This window comes from Osmerus mordax, chromosome 13 (assembly GCF_038355195.1).
Source record: "Osmerus mordax isolate fOsmMor3 chromosome 13, fOsmMor3.pri, whole genome shotgun sequence".
In the NCBI taxonomy this organism is placed as follows: Eukaryota; Metazoa; Chordata; class Actinopteri; order Osmeriformes; family Osmeridae; genus Osmerus; species Osmerus mordax.
In genome coordinates this window covers 16,187,888-16,206,923 of record NC_090062.1, presented here as the reverse complement: position 1 = coordinate 16,206,923, position 19,036 = coordinate 16,187,888, and the positions used below count along the sequence as shown (strand labels likewise).

At 48.8% G+C, this 19,036-nt stretch overlaps 2 protein-coding genes across 6 annotated transcripts in view; both read left to right on the top strand.

Moving 5' to 3' along the window:
• Nucleotides 1-15,055, top strand: part of fhod1 (formin homology 2 domain containing 1) — a 48,214-nt gene extending 33,159 nt beyond the window's left edge. For 4 of the 5 annotated variants that reach the window (XM_067248419.1, XM_067248418.1, XM_067248422.1 and 1 more), the window contains 13 exons: nt 719-769; nt 2,959-3,116; nt 4,898-5,029; nt 6,321-7,273; nt 7,686-7,841; nt 8,135-8,317; nt 9,217-9,336; nt 10,361-10,522; nt 10,805-10,995; nt 11,190-11,382; nt 11,761-11,920; nt 12,751-12,927; nt 13,842-15,055. In XM_067248419.1, the coding sequence (XP_067104520.1) occupies nt 719-769; nt 2,959-3,116; nt 4,898-5,029; nt 6,321-7,273; nt 7,686-7,841; nt 8,135-8,317; nt 9,217-9,336; nt 10,361-10,522; nt 10,805-10,995; nt 11,190-11,382; nt 11,761-11,920; nt 12,751-12,927; nt 13,842-13,924 (2,719 nt within the window). In that variant the 3' untranslated portion in view covers nt 13,925-15,055. The remainder of the gene's footprint in view (nt 1-718; nt 770-2,958; nt 3,117-4,897; nt 5,030-6,320; nt 7,274-7,685; nt 7,842-8,134; nt 8,318-9,216; nt 9,337-10,360; nt 10,523-10,804; nt 10,996-11,189; nt 11,383-11,760; nt 11,921-12,750; nt 12,928-13,841) is intronic. The other variant, XM_067248420.1, reaches the window with a different exon arrangement.
• Nucleotides 15,056-15,469: 414 nt separating this feature from the next.
• Nucleotides 15,470-19,036, top strand: part of slc9a5 (solute carrier family 9 member A5) — a 79,606-nt gene continuing 76,039 nt past the window's right edge. The window contains 1 exon segment of the mRNA XM_067249473.1: nt 15,470-15,803. Within this exon segment, the coding sequence (XP_067105574.1) occupies nt 15,470-15,803 (334 nt within the window).

Sequence of the window (19,036 nt, the reverse complement as noted above, 5' to 3'; positions counted from 1 at the left end):
GCACTGTTCAGTCACTATGTTGACGACAGACACTGGTTCTGCCTGTTCTTAAACACATCTAATTAGCAGCATTCTGGCGGAACACTGTAAAAGATTCCCCTTAGACCAAGTATTTGATTAAGAACGAGCTGCTCGTCGTGTTCTGTGGAAGGTAGAATGAGAGTGCAGTGATGTCATCCTGGAGATAAGGTTTTCTGGCGACAGGTAAGACCTGCAGTCTTCAGGATCACTGGGACTTGTTCTGTTTCCTCTTCACGACCTCTCTGCTTCTTTCCCGAGCAACTTCCCTTTGCTGTCTTCAGTCTTTCATCTAATAGCTGATGATGATGATGGTGATTGATGATGGTGGTGATGGTGATGATGATGGAACACAAAATCATAGATGTTTGGAAAGAAGAATTAGGTTCAGACGAACAAGAGGCATACCCTGTAATGTGATGATATTACAGTATCACTTGCATGCTACAGACTGATGTAGCCAGCTGTCAAATGCGTCTGATAAGTGGAAGGTGTTGGGTTTGGTGCTAGTCAGTGTTTCCCCTATGTTTACAGCTTTTGGGGGGGGGGGGAATATATATATTTTTTTTTTCATTATTAACTTGACCTTCCAGGGGGGGGGGGCGGGGGGGGCCGTTGGGGGGGCGGGGCGCCTCTCTTATGTAATGGTAGTGGAGACACTGCTAGTGATGTGTAAGTAAAACCTAGTGTCTTTCCCCAGCCTGGAAGAATGTAATGTAGATATGGACAAGCCGGTTCTGAGAAAGTTTGCGTAAGTATGAGTCACAGGTCATGGTGTCACGGTTACAGGTCCAGAGACCCATTAGCGAGCTCCTGATGCATGCTGGGAGGTGACGCGGGTGTGGCCTCCTGCTTTGGAGCCTGCTGCTTTTGGGAACTTGGTGTGTCGGCCATTTGTATCGTGTGATGACACTTTGGTTATTAATGGGGTGGTGTTGAGAGTTTAAACGTCGTCTCTGATTAAGCCAATCACTTAACACAATTTAATGTTGAAGATCTTTCTAATCACATTGTTTCATGAAAGTAAATGTTTGAGCTGTATCTTTTAGGTTTTGGAATATATATTTATTTATTTGTTGATTTATTTTTTGGCCCACTGACCTTCACGGTTCAATATCCGATCTTCTACTCCTTAGTTTCAACTTTTACCCACATAACAGAAAGATATTCTTTTTTCATCTTTAGTTTTTTGTGTTTTATACGCCGGTTCTACTCTGCATTTCCTGCACACCTGTGATGGTAATCACGGGAGTAGAGTCCTCCTGGATCAGGAATAGAATCCCAACAATGTGAACAGGGTTCTAGAAGACAAGGCCACCGCAGGAACACCAAAACCAGACATTCTCCTCACGTCCCAGCAGTTCCTCTGCAGCCGCACATAAAGCATGAGTCATTTCAGACAGATTATACGCCTCGCACATCTCTTTAGGCAGGGTTTGTCTTCCACAGTAGTCATTAGTGGTGTGGGGAGTCCAGCCTCCCCACACACCCTCAGAAGACACCTCTGCTTCCCAGCGCATGTCCCAGCGTGTGACCTGGGAGCGGTAGTCATGCCTGGTGCTGTGGACTAAGCTGGGCTGCGTTTCCCGAAAGCGTCGTAAGCCTAAGTTGATCGCAGAATCCATCGTACGACGAATCTTAGTTTTACGGGTCGTTCCCAAAGACACCGTAGCTAAAGTGTCTCTTGAAAATCCGTAGCTCTTGAAAGCGCATAGATTAGCCTACTCCTTACGAGCATGTTTGGGAAACGCACGTAAGAAATATCGATGGTTTCGTTATTTTGCTCGATCGTTGCTACGATCCATCGTTATCGGGAAACGCAGCCCTGGCTTGATTGGCTATGTGCCGTGGTCTTAAATCCATAATTTAGCCATAAGGGCATGGAACGTCTGATTTCTGCATGTCGATCGATCGATCTCACCCGATTCCTGACCCGATGATCACCAAGCAGGTATGGCGAGGTTAGCAGAGGGGTCTCCTGTTGAGGTCAGAGGCAGTTTGAGTAAAGTAGCTGGTATATCGTACATACACTCAGATATATTAAAGTCATAAATCTCATCCATGTAATGGAGTAATCCCAAGGGGTCTGTTTTAGGGTACAGCCCCCCCTTCCCCTGTGCTCTCCCTCATATCCTGTCCTGTGGTTTTGTCTCATTGTGTGTGTGGCATGTGTACGTTTGTGTATGTGAGTTTGTGTGTGTGAGTTTGTTTGTGTGTGCATGTGTGTTTGAGGTGGAGGAGGGGAACTTTGTGGGTGGGGAGTGTGGGGGTATGATGCTTGGCATGGCTTCTATTGCTGGGTGGGGAGGGGGTGTGGGGAGGGGGTGTGTGGAGGGGGTGTGGGGAGGGGGTGTGGGGAGGGGGCGTGAGGAGGGGGCGCGGGGAGGGGGCGCGGGGAGGGGGTGTGGGGAGGGGGCGCGGGGAGGGGGTGTGGGGAGGGGGCGTGAGGAGGGGGCGCGGGGAGGGGGCGCGGGGAGGGGGTGTGGGGAGGGGGTGTGGGGAGGGGGTGTGTGGAGGGGGTGTGGGGAGGGGGCGTGAGGAGGGGGCGCGGGGAGGGGGCGCGGGGAGGGGGCGCGGGGAGGGGGTGTGGGGAGGGGGTGTGGGCTTTAAGCCCTTCAAAAGTGCGTGTTTTCACATTTGGGTGTGCTAAGGGAAATGAGCAAAACGTGTCTTTGCCTGTACTGCCTCCAAGAAGAGTCTAAGGGTCTCCAAGGTATTTCTCGTTGGCTATAACCATTCTGAATCTGTCATCATTCACTTTGGTGAGGGGAATTGTATGGCACCTGGATGGTAATTGTCACAACTCTGTCCCTAAAATACTACTTTTTCGATGTATTCTGGTAAATAACCCTTTCTGCAGTGCCCTAATTCAGCTTGTAGCGCTCGCCATTTTGTTCCAGTGTCACAAACAGCTTCCTGTTTTGCTGTGCTGTCATGTAGAGACACGTTCCTACGCAGCCTGGCCATCACTCAGCAGGAGAAGAAGAGAAGGGGTTTGAACGTCAACAAGCTCCGCAAGTTCCCATCCCAGGAGGACAAGGTCCCTGCCCCGCATGAGGACACTCCCTCGCCTGCGGACTCGGGCACCCCCACGGAAGGTAACAGAAATCACACCTGCATGCGACCCGCACCGTAGACCTCACTTGTGCTTTAAAGATATCCCACGCTACAGCTGGATCCTGACTCTCCGCCTCCTCCTCTCCCCCCCTTCCTCCCCACGCCTCCTCCTCTCCTCACCCATGTTTCCTCCCTCCTCACCCCTGGCACCTTTCCCTCCTGAGGTGTTCTGTGTGACGCACACAAGCGTTCCGGGCAGTGAGCACACGTCTCAAACGATCACGGCGAGCACCTCTTCCAGTGTTTAGGCCTGGTCTTTCTGAAGCGGAAAGGGTCACAACCTCTTACATAAATCGCACACACACACACACACACTCACACACACACACGGTCTAGGCTTCCTGCTGCTCCTGACCATAGATGCTAACAGGCTTATAATAGACCCAGGCGCTGACACACCGTTCCTAGAGCTGTTAAAACAACATCAAATGTTGTTCCCACCAGCTGATGTCTGATGCAGATGTTACTGTCCCGGCCTGGGTCAAAGACATAGATCAGAAACCTGGACGTGTTTGAGGTTTGTTAGATTTATTCTCCGGCTTCTACCTCTGTTGAGCCACTGCCATCGCTTTCACCACGCTGCATGACTAAATCAGGTACAACGTCAACAAATGGTTCTGACCCGGGTCAGCGGAGTTCCCAGGACAGGACTCCAACTGCTCAGAGATGAGGGAAGGGTCTGCCAACATGCTTTCATGTAGGATTTACAAACATCCCCTGTAGTAGAGGAGTAGTTTGATCAATGTTCTCTAATATAGATGTGACCCCAGGGAGTCGCTCCTCTCCATCTCCCACTGGGTCAGAATGAGGAGTCGAAAAACAAATCACTCGGATAGCCTTCGTCTGAAACCGTTAAATCCACAGAAGTGCGTCATCCAATCAGATTCACAGAAAGCCTGAGGCCACCTGGGCTCCAGATTGACGGGAGCGGTCTCCGTGCCAGGCTAGGGCCAGGCTGTGCCACCAGATGAAAGTCCAAGTTGGAGTTTCCCATGAAGTGTCCCAGACCCCTGTGTGAATCGGGCCTGACAGGGTGGCAGTGCCCGCTGAAAGACCCGCTTTTTTTTCATCCGCTAAAGAGATGGAAATGAGACAGGCCCAGAAAGTACCCCCCACACACACACGCACTCACACACACACACAGGCGTAGGATGGAGGGAGGCGAGTGAAAGGGCTCTTGGCAGCTTAGGGCAGAGGGATTTTCGCGTTGACATGAATTGAAGACAGTCTGGGTTGCGTTGGGGGGTCAGGCACTAACGTCTGAGATGGGACAGCCCTTGCATACACAGTTATCTGTGTGGGTCATTCACACATTGTGACCTCTCTCAGACTCTGGTGTTTGGTGGACAGTATGTCTCTAAATCTATAAGTATATGGTTTGTTAGAGAGATTTAGTTAGCCTGTGTTCTGCTCCTCTCTCTCACCAACCGTCTCTGGAGGAGGGGATCCCTCTCTGAATTGCTCCTCCCAAGGTTTCTTCCATTTTTTTCTCCTGTTGAGAGTTTTTTGGGAGTTTTTCCTTGTCTTCCTTGAGGGTTTAGGTTGGTTGAGGGGCAGTTCTATGGGCATATGTGAAGCCCTCTGTGACATGCTTGCGTGTAAAAAGGGCTATACAAATAAATTTGATTTGAATTGAAATTTGATTTAGTGAGTGTTTGTGTCTGTCTGATTTTTCTGTGTATGTTGGTATAAGCATTTTGGTATAAAAGTTTTTCTGGATGTGACAAAATGTGTGTATTGTGTGTGTGTGTGTTTCCTCCAGGATCGGACCAGGAGGGCGGTGGTGATCCCCAGCTGGCGGGGCAGGCCTCCAGGGAGAGCAGCAGAGGTCCCAGCCCCTGCACCCTGGAGCAACCAGCTGACTCAGATACACAGGCGGCCAATAATGAACCAGGCAAGAGATTACAGTTACTGCAGTATCTCTCTTTCTTTCTTTCTTTCTTGCAACTCTTAGGCTTTGCATTAGATCCAGTAAAGCAGTGTATTATCATACAATCAAAAACCGTAGTCGTACATTTTGTTGAAAGGGAAGCAAGGGATCAAACATTGTAGGATAACTAAAAAAAGATCACACCCATACATCTTTAACATGGGTGATACATTGGAGATATTGAGAAACTGTTGTTTGGGTTTAAAATCTCCAGATGAGTGGGTGGAGCCACTGAGACACCTAGTGGAACTTAGAGAACACAACAAATATCCATTCGTAGCAACAATATCCTCAGAACATGTGTGTGTGTACATTTCCCTAGAACACCATTTGACAACTTCCTTTTGACTTTTATTGCTCTGAGCAGGTTTGACCCTCTTACAGTTTCTTCACGTCCGGTGGCTAATTTGGAGCCTAAATATTTTCATTGTGACTTTGGCTTTGAAGATAACAAGTCAGATCCCATCTCCCTCCCTCCCCCCCTCCCCCCCCCCCATCTGTGGCCCTGTGCCAAATGACCCAATCCAAAACCAGGGCCCCAACGGCCCTGGGCTGGTCCACTTTGGGAGGGCGGGGGACGTAAACTGTTTATACAGAAGCCGATGAGGATCTGCTTCCCGTTTCCTGTTCTCGTCTGTCTGTCTGACTGAGACGTGCAGACATGGTTCTGAGCTCAGAGCGTTTCCAGCTCATGAAACTACTGAACTCTGCTCTTAAATCGACCAGGTCACAGGTAACACGGATAGTACATTTGAATACATTTACATTTAGTCATTTAGCAGACGCTCTTATCCAGAGCGACTTACAGTAAGTACAGGGACATTCCCCCCGAGGCAAGTAGGGTGAAATGCCTTGCCCAAGGACACAATGTCATTTTGCACGGCCGGGACTCGAACCAACAACCTTCTGATTAATAGCCCGATTCCCTAACCGCTCAGCCATCTGACCCCATAGTAGTGTTATGTCCATGTTCCTCCTAACCTACAAGCTTACTACTAACAGTAGTAAACACTACTGTTTACTCTGAGGAGTAAACATGCAGTTGAGTCTGGAAATATATTCATACTTTATTTGACGGAAATATGTTTTTCATTTTTTGTTTTGAGTTGGACTGTGGTTGTGCAAATAATTGACAACAAATTCAAGATTTGTTTGTAGTGACTGCCGGCTACTTGTTGCCATTGTAGGATATGTAATTTCTGCTCCTGACCTGTTTACATTCTGGAAGAGTTAATTCCGTGCTCCCGTCCTCTAGGTGGCGCTGTCCGTCGGCAGGGCAGTGTGGTGGAGCAGCGCAGCACCCTCTCCAACGACAGGAAGTTCATGCTGGACATGCTCTACTCCAAGAACTCCACCGGAGGACCTCTGAGCCCTCTGGCTGGCTCCGCCAACGACGAAGAAGAAGAAGAGGAGGAGATGGAGAGCCCTGGCGTGGACGACGACCTGGGCGGCGTGGGCAGCCTGGCGGAGCGCCTCTCCAGCCTGCAGGCGTACTCGGCCCGCCCCGCGCCCAGCGAGGACGGCAGCTCGCGGCGGGCGGAGCTGGACTTCCTGGGGGGCTCCGCGCAGGCGGCCCGCGCCCGGCTGGAGGAGCGGCGGGCACACGGCAAGGTGCGTCCGCAGCACAGCATCGACGCCGAGACGCACTCGCGCAGCCTGGAGAGGACGCTGATGACGCCGTTGGCGCGCGGCCAGGGCCAGGGCTGGGAGACGCTGCAGCCCAGCTGCCGAGCCCTGCGCATCAAGGACCTGGACTTCTCCGACCTCCTGGAGGAGGAGGACATTGACGTGTTGGACATGGACGCTTTCGACGCCAGGATGTCCAACGGTGGCGTCCCTCCCCCTCCTCCCCCGCCGCCAGGTCAGGCTGGAGTTCCCCCGCCCCCACCGCCACCGCCGCCCCCTCCAGGCACCGCCCCCCCTCCTCCTCCCCCCCCGCCCGGCCTGGGAGGCCCTCCTCCCCCTCCGCCTCCCCCCCCATGTGCTCCCCCTCCCTCCTCATCCTCGCACCAAGACCCTGAACCGGCGTTCGCCAAGAAGCGAAAGACGGTCAAGCTGTTCTGGAAGGAGCTGAAGCAGTCCGACAGCCCCAGGAAGTGTAAGTTTGGCCGGGGGACGGTGTGGGCCTCGCTGGATAAGGTAACCGTGGATACGGCCAAACTGGAACACCTGTTTGAATCCAAAGCCAAGGAGCTGCCTGTTGCCAAGGTAAGATGAGTCCCTGTAGAGAATTCTAGAACTGGCGGTCGGTTTCTGCGCCCCATTTAAAGATGACTCATCTCAGTAGATTTCCCTGATTGTTAGACTTTTTACATTAGTGTCATCTCTTCATTTTTTATTAAGTATTAAGTTTAATTAAGTTTTAGTATTTGTACTGTATTTGGAACTATGTTACTCTACGTAATGCTCGATTGTTTCTTGTTCTTGTCATGTTTTCCTGTTTCTCTTCTCTGTTTATGTAAATTCATATCTTACGTTTTCTTTGTAAATCTTTTTGTATTTTTTTTGTAATTGTAATTGCCACGGTGGATTTTCTGCGAATGCACAAAATGCCCCTGAAACGAAAATGGAAATGACAAACCTGAAATTCTGATGAACCGTTTCCCATTTCCTCCTGCAGAAAGGACCAGAAGTGAAGAAGTCTTCTATCCAGGTACTGGACCCTAAAAGGAGTAATGCCATCAATATTGGCATGACAGTACTTCCTGCCATCCACGTCATCAAGACAGCCATCCTCAACTTCGACGAGTTTGCCATCACCAAGGAGGGCATTGAGGTATTACCATGTTTCTACCACCGGGGGGTGCTGTTGGACTGGTGATGGTGCATTGCAGTGCCCAGTAATGTTTTGGGCAGAGCAGCGATCAATGTAGGCTGATGTTTGTCAACACACAAGTTTGTACGTGTAAAGCATCATAAACAGGTTCTGAAAATAATTTCAGCAAATAATTGTTTGTGGTCTGCTGTCTGTTGTCTTGTTTGTCAATACAAAGACAAATCAAACAGTATTTAAACAAGTGAAATCTCACAACCACCACCCACCCTCCCTCCCTCCCCTCCCCTGAGCAGAAGATCCTCACCATGGTTCCCACGGAGGAGGAGAAGCAGAAGATCCAGGAGGCTCAGCTGGGCAGCCCTGACGTTCCCCTGGGCACAGCCGAGCAGTTCCTGCTCACGCTGTCCTCCATCAGCGGCCTCAGCTCACGCCTGCAGCTCTGGGCCTTCAAACTCAACTACGAGACTCTGGAGAAGGTAGCAGGGAGGGAGGGAGGGAGGGAGGGGAGGGAGGGAGGCAGGGGAGGGAGGGTGACAAGGGAGGGAGGGTGGCAGGGGAGGGAGGGTGACAGGGGAGGGAAGGTGACAGGGGAGGGAGGGTGACAGGGGAAGGGAGGGAGGGTGGCAGGGGAGGGAGGGAAGAGAGGAAGGGAAGGGAGAGGGGAGGGAGGGAGAGTGGGTGGGTGGCAGGAAAGGGAAGGGAGGGAGAGAGGCAGGGAGGGAGGGAGATATGGATATGGAACTGCATGTGGGGGTGGGTGGATCAATGAATGGCCGGCCGGCCGGCCCGCCTCGCTTCCTTAAGGCATCCTTCAGGTGTTATACCAAATCCATCCAGGAAGCTCCCATCACTCTGCTTGATGCCCGACGGCCTGATAATGTTGAGGGGCTTCAGGCAGCGTTTTCTAGAAGAGCGTGCAGAGAATATGAACAACCTCAACATTATCCGAAGCACAAGAATTTGCTAAGTTGCCACATTCTAAGTGGCTGGTGCCTGGAGCGTGTGCCAGGCATACAGATATCCTCCATCATCTCTTTAAATACAGCCACACAGCTACACCACCTACACACCACCACCACGGCGGGCAGGTTGGGGTTGGTTACCAGGGTGACGTTAAACCCAGTGGCGAAAATCTGCTATCAATATAGGGGGGGGGGGGGGGCAATTATATGACATTTTCTCAAGAGCAATTCCTGAGGGCACCAAAATGACTGCTGTAATTGTACATTATTGAAATGTCCTTATGTTTACAGTGATTTATTGGGGGGGACAAATCATATTTTTCCCAGGATGGGGGGGTGCCCCCCCCCGGGATTTCTGCCTTTGGTTTAACCCTTCTGTCCTCTTCCCTCCATCACTGTGTCTGCGGGAACAGGAGATCGCAGAACCTCTCTTCGACCTGAAGCTGGGCATGGAGCAACTGGCCAAGAACAAGACGTTCAAGCGTATCCTGGCAACGCTCCTCGCCATCGGTAACTTCCTCAACAGCACCAGCGTAAGAGAAACTCGTGTTTGTCTGTATCGTTACGTGCGCCCGTTGTCCACCCTCTTGAGATGAAAGAAAGCGAGCAAGTTCTGGATGTTTCTTCTGCATTCTGTCTGTTTTAATCATTTACATTTAGTCATTTAGCAGACGCTCTTATCCAGAGCGACTTACAGTAAGTACAGGGACATTCCCCCCGAGGCAAGTAGGGTGAAGTGTCTTGCCCAAGGACACAAGGTCACTTGGCAGAGCCTGGAATCGAACCGGTAACCTTCAGATTACTTGCCCGACTCCCCAACCGCTCAGCCACCTGACTAATCAAAAAGATAAACATGTTTTAGTATCTAAAGAGTTGAAATGCATACGTCCTGCGCGTTCTGAAAGCTTAAACGCTTGCCTTCCTGATTTACTCTGACTTGTAGGACATAAGCAGATTAGAAGAACATGTTTGTTTAAAGGTTGTAAAGGGAACGCCAGAGGATCCATGTTTGTTGTGGCTTCTTATAGAGATGGATGGAGGTCGGCTTCCATGTTTGTTGTGGCTTCTTATAAAGATGGATGGAGGTCGGCTTCCATGTTTGTTGTGGCTTCTTATAGAGATGGATGGAGGTCGGCTTCCATGTTTGTTGTGGCTTCTTATAGAGATGGATGGAGGTCGGCTTCCATGTTTGTTGTGGCTTCTTATAAAGATGGATGGAGGTCGGCTTCCATGTTTGTTGTGGCTTCTTATAGAGATGGATGGAGGTCGGCTTCCATGTTTGTTGTGGCTTCTTATAAAGATGGATGGAGGTCGGCTTCCATGTTTGTTGTGGCTTCTTATAGAGATGGATGGAGGTCGGCTTCCATGTTTGTTGTGGCTTCTTATAGAGATGGATGGAGGTCGGCTTCACCCAGGCTTCAGCCTGATATGGCCTTGAGCATATCTGGTACTCTGTGTGTGTGTATCTGAATGTGTGTCTGTCTGGTCTGTCTGTGTGTGTGCGTGAACATTGTGTGTGTGTGTGTGTGTGTGTGTATGTGTGTTTCCATCCATCAGGCCAAGGGTTTTGAGCTGACTTACCTGGAGAAGGTGACGGAGGTGAAGGACACTGTCCACAGACAGTCTCTGCTCCACCACACCTGCAACTTTGTGGTGGAGAACTATCCGGACACCTCTGACGTCTACTCTGAGATTCCTGACATCACCCGTTCTGCCAAGGCAAGACCCAGCTGTTACTGTTCAGCTGACCACAGTTCAAGAAATAAAAACTCTCTATTCCAATAATATATATATTCTAATATCCTAATATAGAGTCAGTGAAAAGTGATTTATTCATCTTTTGCTTTAATTTCTTTTTCTCTTGCTTTCCTTCTTCAATATTGCCCTTCCTCTCTCTCTGTCTCTCTCTCTCTCTCTCTGTCTCTCTCTCTGTCTCTCTCTTTCTCTCTCTCTCGCTCTTCTTCTACCCTCACACCTCCACCTGTCTGGCGGCGTACGCAGGTGGAGTTTGAGCAACTGTCTGACAACCTGGTGCAGCTGGAGAGGAGGTGCAAGACGTCCTGGGACAGCCTGAAGGTGGTGGCCAAGCACGAGACCAAGACCCCGCTGAAGAACAAGATGACAGAGTTCCTCAAGGACTGCACCGAGAGGATCATCATCCTCAAGGTGGTGCACCGGCGCATCATCAACAGGTACAACACACACACACACACACACTCTGAGAAACACGCACACCTTTGAGAAACACACTCCGAGAGAAACACGCACATAGTACCCACCAACCACCTGCACTCAGCCTCCTCTCATCCAACACCTCTTTCTCTCTGTCGCTCTCACACACACACACACGCACACCACAACCATGTATTGATCTTTGCCGCTCCAGGTTCCACTCGTTCCTGCTTTACCTGGGCCAGCCTTCCTACTCGGTGCGTGACATCAAGGTGACCCAGTTCTGCAAGATCATCAGTGAGTTCTCCCTGGAGTACAGAACCACCAGGGAGAGGGTCCTCACCCAGAAACGCAAGCGGGCCGTCCACCGAGAACGCACCAAGACCAGGGGCAAGATGATCACAGAGGTGGGGCCTGGGTGTAGGGCTGGAGAGGGGGAGGGGTGGGGGAGGGTTATGTGGTTCTGATGAACCCACACACAAAGGAAATGTGGATGTTGTGATGTTTACTAAAGGAAGAGCTCACAGAAATATTGTCTTGCTTGGGTAAACAGAGTTGTTGGCTTACTTCAGTATTAAATGACAGTGTCCGGGCCTGGCCTTGTGTATTGGAGAAGCTATCACTCTGCTTGGGTACTCATCGTAAATGCCTTCATTTGAAAACTAAATGACCTGATTGGACCCTCTCTGTCTCTTTCTTTCTTATTCCTTCCTTCATTTTCCCTCCTTCTCTCCTCCCTGCTCCTCTCTTTCCCTCTCCCCCCCCCCCCTCACCCACCCACCCAGACGGAGAAGTTCTCCGGGGCGGTCTCACAAGAGGATGGCTCCGCCTCCGTCTCCATGGCAGCGGAGGCGGAGCCTGAGCAGGAGGAGCATGAGAACATGAAGAACATGCTGATCAGCAGCTCTGACCAGGGAGGGCTGAGACGCAGCCGCGCAGTCCGCAGTAAGAGAAACACACACACACACCACACTCACACACCAGACACACACACCAGACACACACACCAGACACACATACCAGACTCACACACACACACACACCAGACACACACACCTATTAAGTTAATTCACAGGCAGGTTCTTACTACGTTCACACACACACACACACACACACACAGCATATTGGTTTTCCTGGGAGTTTCCTTGAGGTGCAGTTCTGTGGGTGAATAGGAAGCCCTCTGTGACAGTGCTTGTCAACAACAAGGGCTGTACAAATAAATTGGATTGGATTTAATATCCTCTCACGACAAATGGGGATTCATGTCAAATATGACTCTGGCTTCTCCAGTCCCAATAAGCCATGAGAGGAGAAGAGCCACCTACTACCAGACAACAAGATAGTGTCTTCATCTGCTGTTCAGGATTACATTTACATGTAGTCATTTAGCAGACGCTCTTATCCAGAGCGACTTACAGTAAGTACAGGGACATTCCCCCGAGGCAAGTAGGGTAAAGTGCCTTGCCCAAGGACACAACGTCATTTTGCACGTCCGGGATTCGAACCGGAAACAATCTGATTGGTAGCCCGATTCCCTAACCGCTCAGCCATCTGACCCCTGAGATCTGAATCTAACACACTAAGACACAGTGTACCTTCACCTAATACTTAGTCACAACTTGGTCCATACATGTTAGTGCCTTAATCCACCTAATTCTTAATAACATGAATTTTTAATAAAGGCTATATAATATGTATAATGTAATGATAAAGTATGATATGTTTAATATAATATGAAGATGTTAGTTGTATAATAAGCATGTGGTTCCCCTCAGGCCTAGGCAGGGTTAGTCCCCCTCAGATGTCTGGAGCCAAAGAGGAGAGCACCAGCTCTCAGGACGACGCCACCGACGAGATCATGGATCGGCTCGTCAAGTCTGTCACGCAGAACCCGTCAGAGAGGCCGTCCAGCCCCAAGACACGCAAGCGATCGCGCCTCAACAGGAAGTCGTGTGAGTGCGCGAGATCTCAAAGAGGAAGTGTGAGGGGACTGAATTTTGAAACAGAGCCCTTTTCTACAAAAGAGTATACATCTATTTATACACACACACTCTTATTAATTGATATGCAGTATACATACTACTACAGTTTATAGTTATACTTTTGGACCCCACTATGTGAGTCAGAGATGGTTTGTCACCTATCCCAGAAGTAGAAGACCTCCTCACATCTTCCTATCCCTTTGCACTTCGCTTCGCCCACCATGTGTAGGAAGGGTCAAGGTGCTGGCCCCTGTCTGCCTGTGTCTCAGCCCACGCAGATAAGGACAGGGCACGAGATCCTTTGTGTCTAAGCACAATAGCAGCACTGTGTCCAAAACAGCCCGCTATCTCCCCAGGGTCCCTATCACTGTTTTCAGTTTCTCTCTGAATCTAACCCTGAAAGATTGAAATCATAACCAGCTTGTTCAAACACTGAATTGAAACGCTGTCTGGTAGGATCTGTGTGGCTGGTTGCTGTTGAAATATGCAGCGCTGCACAGTTCCTGACTGACAGATGTTAAGTCATTACCTGGCAGATTTAGCTATTTATTGATTCAGCAGTGAAAGCCAACACATCTGAATGCAGAATCTATGCTCATGGGCTCTTATACAGTGGCTTGTCTGTACTTGTGTGTGACCTTCTGTTGTGTGCTCTGTTAAATAGACAGGCTGTGTGTAACTGTGTGTGAGTGTGTGTGTGATTCAACTGTTCTCATTTACTCTAACACGTGATGTGTGTGTGTGTGTGTGTGTGTGTGTGTGTGTGTGTGTGTGTGTGTGTGTGTGTGTGTGTGTGTGTGTGTGTGTGTGTGTGTGTGTGTGTGTGTGTGTGTGTGTGTGTGTGCACCTATGTGTGTGTGTGTGTGTGTGTGTTGCTTTCGCAGTGCGGAGGACACTGAAGAGTGGACTGACTGTGGATGTGGTTCAAGCACTGGGCCTGAGCAGCAAGGACAAGGACAAGATCTGAACACCTGCACACATCTGACAGCACACAGCAGCCTGAAGGCCAACTTGGAGATGTTTCCCCTCCAAATGAACTGTAGAACTACAAATATGGAGGAAAAGACCCCAGCCAATGTCCTGTAGCTCATGGGTCACCTGTTACACTAAAAACAAGCCTTTGCCTTAAACTTCACAAACTTGATGGAAGGTTTTGTGGTTGAATACAACTTCAAGAAGTAAAATAAGAGTGGATGTGATAAGTTGACAAAGTGTTGAACTGATCCAAAGTATTGCATTTTAAGTTTCAGTGTAGTACACCTTTTAAACAAAGATGTGAGTTTCAAGTCATATCTTGTATTTTAAGATTACAGTGTACCAGTGTTTGTAAGAATTGAGATGGCACAACGTTTAGTACAGAGTTCCCAGGTTGTGTTAAAATTGGTGTTACATTAGACAGCATACCACTTCCTGATAGATCCTGTGTTGAGGTCAACCCTATCTCAGACAAAGCTATCTAGATGGAGGTGACATAAACAAGGGTGTGTGTGAGAATGTGTGATAATAAGAGAGGGTAAAATGACTACCACGCATCATATTTCTACCAACTTTTTAGCGCTCCAACACCTGTAGGTTAGCCACTGACTAAATCCATTTAGTGTATTTGTCTCCACCCTGTTGAATTACCACTCTATCTAAAACGTTTTGTGTGAGTTTAAGTCGAAGAAAAAGATAAGTATTTACTGTACACAGGGGATTTTGTTGGTCTTGAAGGATTAATTTGATGTACAGACATTGCTTTTTTTTTGCACTGGGAGGGAGGGGTAATATTGTATGAATAGCAAGGAACTATTGCCATGATTTAAATAATGCAAACCACACGTGGTCACTCACTTTCGTTTTAGTTGTTTATAAATTATGGTTTTGACGTATGTATAGTTCAATGCATACTGCTTGTTTACACATTGAATGTATCACTGTCCGCGTTCATAACATCCACCTGTCTCCTTGCTGAGGCACATATGCAGCGAAGTGAGCACCCCATTCGTGTTGAAAACCCCTGGTTATAATGTTGATAGCAGTGATTTTAACTGTACAATAGGTGGACAATTTTAAAGTGACAATGGTGCAGTAAATAAAGTTTCAAACAATATATGAATACATTTCGATATTCATTGACTTCTTGATATATATTTTTTCAATAGCAATATTTTACTATACATGGGCTTAAACAAATTTTGCCTATACACTGATAAAAACTGCATGTTTATGTGCAAAATAACGTAATTCTTATTTAGCATGTAAATGTTAACATCCAAATAGATACAAAGTATGGAGACCTAATCTGACAGTTTTGTCCGAGAGCACACCGTCACCGGCATCTGATGGCTCTTTAACAAGCCTTTGCTGGTCCTGAGAGGGTTGGGTCACGTGCCAAGATACGCCAGCAGTACCTCTGTTGGGTTACCGGCAAGTGACCGGTCACTGGTTGTCCCGCCGTCTCTCCGTGACTCCCCTTTATGGACGTATAAAAGGGAAAGGAAGATGTCACACCGTTGAGTGTACCGGGAAGATGCTCGCGCTCAGTTTTCTGTTGTTGCTGACGGTAGTCGGTGAAGCTGCGACTGACCTTTATGTGACAGAAGCATCGCTTCAACATGAGCTCGGGCTCAGTGCGTCGCCGCCGTTGCCTTCCCCGACTGCCTCCCGTTTTAAACCCGAGGAGTACGGTTCGCCCGGGATTGCCTTGGCGAGGACTGCTGAAGAACCGTCCTCAACGACGGAAGACGGAGACTCGTCGCATCATCACGGAGGCGGTTATAAAATAGTGCAGTGGGAATGGAGCTACGTTCAGACACCTTTCATTATCGCTATCTGGCTCCTGGTGGCCAGTGTAGCGAAAATCCGTAAGTTATCCTCTCTTCTCCAAACAGTGTGTAATAGTCCTACTGTGGTAACCTTACATGACAGGCTATTAAACCTATGGTAACGCACTTAACTGTAAATGTTGACGATTTAGGAAAGTTATGTAGGCTATTAGACATAAATATGACGACATGTATGCAATTGTGCATTCGTATTTGGGGCCTACACATTTAGATTGACTAGATTCGTTTTAAGACATTAAAAAGTATCTGTTATTCACTGTAAGGTCTAACCGTAGCAGCATAGCCTACGCTTCTATCCACCTGCTTGAGTGAATTCCTTCAATAGACCACTCTACACTACGACACCGACTTTCTTTTGAACTCTGAACTACCCATGTGGATAACCACAAACCCTGCATCAGCAGTAGCTCTCTGAGGAAACTCTCTCAGACATGACTTCGTTATTTTCCCTCCTTTCAACTTTTTTTTCTTTTTTTTAAATCCCCGTTTCAGCACAGTTAGCCAGTGCTGTAGCCTGAAGGCACGCAGCCATGCTATTGCCCTCCTGTCGTAGTAGAGTCACGTCGGGCTTACTATCACGACTCTGCAAGGTCCCAGGTCTAGCCTGTGTGACTCACTCAAGCATCGGGACTCCCTGTAGGACTGGTAGCTAGGATGAGATGCTTAGAAAGTAATATTTCCTGAACACACACTCCACCACCAACCTTGAGGGTGAAGCTGTGTCTCCTCTCCTGAGTTGCTGGCAGGGAAAACTGGTGTTCATTTGCACACACTCACATACACTCACACATTATACTCAGGCTCTCTTACACACATGCCTGACACTGTTATACACCGACACACACGCACACCTAAACGCAGCACGTTGGAACATGAAACAAGTCGTTCAGTAAGTGTCCGCTGTCCTTGAGCTGTGCTCTTCAGAAGTTGGACTCAGTATAAAACCTACTAGCTCAGCCAGCAATATCCAAGCAACGGGCATGTTTCTATCATCGGAACTCCTAACCATCTGGCTCTCTCAGGTCTTTCTCTCTCTCTTTCTCTCATTCTGTCTCCTCTGTGTTTTTTTTTTTGTTGACACGACTATTTGAGTATGCCTCGTGTCTCGTCTTTTACCCCCCCCCCCCCCATCACTCTCCTTTCCCTTTTATTTTTCCCCACTGCTCCAGTATTGGGATATCGTTCATAACCAGTGACACTTTCCCTTATTTCAGATTTATTCCATCACTTCATTCTACCAGACGTGTTCTGTTTGTCAGAGGCGTGTGTATGTGTGTGGTAGTTGCGCACTAATGTGTCTTGTCTTGCCGTGTGGGTGGGTTGCAATCTCGTGTGGTTGTGTGTGGTGGTCGTACCGGGGTGTCTGTGTCTGCCTCACCAGCCCACACGTTTCGTACAGCAGGAGACATTGTGACTAGCTTCAGGCAAATGTTCCCCTCTATCTATAGCGATTGAAGAGCAGATGCCATTAGGAAAACCAATGCCAAGAGAAATGCAGTGAGAATATGACAGGTTGGCGTAGGGACAAATTAGTACACCTTTCAACCATTTTACTGGTTGCCAATAGCTCGGAGCAGAGGCTAGCCAGTGAAATTAAGTGTTCTGTGTGGGATTTTGCCTTCAGCAACAGGGTTTACACGAAAGCAAAGCTTTTCACCCACCTGTATTAACAGCCACAATAAGATGTTTTTTCTTCACATGCTTTTGAGTGCACTTAAGCTGAATGTGCTCTCAGGGTAAACCCACTAGTTTCACTTAATTATGACCTCAATGCTCTTCTGGGATGAGCTCAGGGAGTGCAATATTTGCCTTTGGTAGAAGCAGGCATTAAGTGGTGGATCAACAATTATGTATATATTTTTATACATCCATACGCATCTATCTACCTGTGTGATTGTGTCTTGTTTATTTTTGCGTTTCTTTAATTTTCGTCTCTGTTTAATTTGGCCACGTCAGGGCATGATTTCACAAACCCTTCTAGTCATCAAACTAAAGAGCTCAGTCTCTCCAGTCTCTCTCCAGGAGCACAGGATGTCCTCATGGGACACAGGCTGCCCTTGAGCACTGGAGCACAGGCTGTCCTCGTGGGCGACACAGGCTGCCCTGGAGCACTGGGAGCACAGGCTGTCCTCGTGGGACACAGGCTGCCCTGGAGCACTGGAGCACAAGGCTGTCCTCGTGGGACACGTCCGAGACAGCCAGATCCCACAGCCAGGCATCCTCTCTCTGTCCTTCTCTGTCTTTCTCCTCTCTCTATTGCTCTCTCACCACCCCCCTTGTCCTCTCCCTTTTTTCCTCTCTTTTTTCTCTCTCTCTCTCTCCTCTCTCTCTCTCTCTCTCTCTCTCTCTCTCTCTCTCTCTCATCTCTCTCTCTCTCTCTCTCTCTCATCTCTCTCTCTCTCTCTCTCTCTCTCTCTCTCTCTCTCTCTCTCTCTCTCTTCTCTCTCTCTCTCTCTCTCTCTCTCTCTCTCTCTCTCTCTCTCTCTCTCTCTCTCTCTCTCTCTCTCTCTCTCTGTCTCTCTCCTCTCCACCTGGAACACATACGTCAGTCTTAACACTGGTAGCGCTAAGATCAGCGCTGCAGTCAACCGTGCATTTACTCACGCTCCTTATCTCTGGCTCTCCAACCGGAAATAACCTCTCCAGGTTTCTGGCCCCCATTACCGTTCTTCCACGCCCCTTCATGGAGTCTGGGATCTGGGAGGTAAATTGCACGTGCAACAGTTCTCAGCAGCGACGCGACACAGGAAAATGCTTGTCCTGTGGCCCTTGCTTTACACACAGGCAGCATGACTCTTACGAAAGTTTGTCCAATGTACCATCTTGATGTAGCAGCCAACAGCTGTCCTTGTATTATTGCACAAACAGACCTCAGTGGCCATCGGTTAATTGGTCATGCTCAGCCATAACACGCCTATTTTGCACTTCCAGGTATTGTAAAACACACCACACACACACACAGTCACACACGCACGCAGTTACCTGAACATCTCTGCCACTTGCGTCCTGTGTGTTTAATAGGCCTCTCTAATTCTGGGGCAGCCAGACAGTAATGAGTGGTGTTAGCCACAGTTAGACTGCCATTGTAGATGGTTTCTCCTCATGTGTCTACTGGCAGACGAGGGGAAATCTGTCCCTTTCTGGGTCATTACCAGACCAGAGCTTTTTAATCACTTGTATATGTGTGTGTGTGTGTGTGTGTATGAGTAGGTGGCTTTAAGTGGATGTGTGTTTGCATCTTTTTCAAGTGT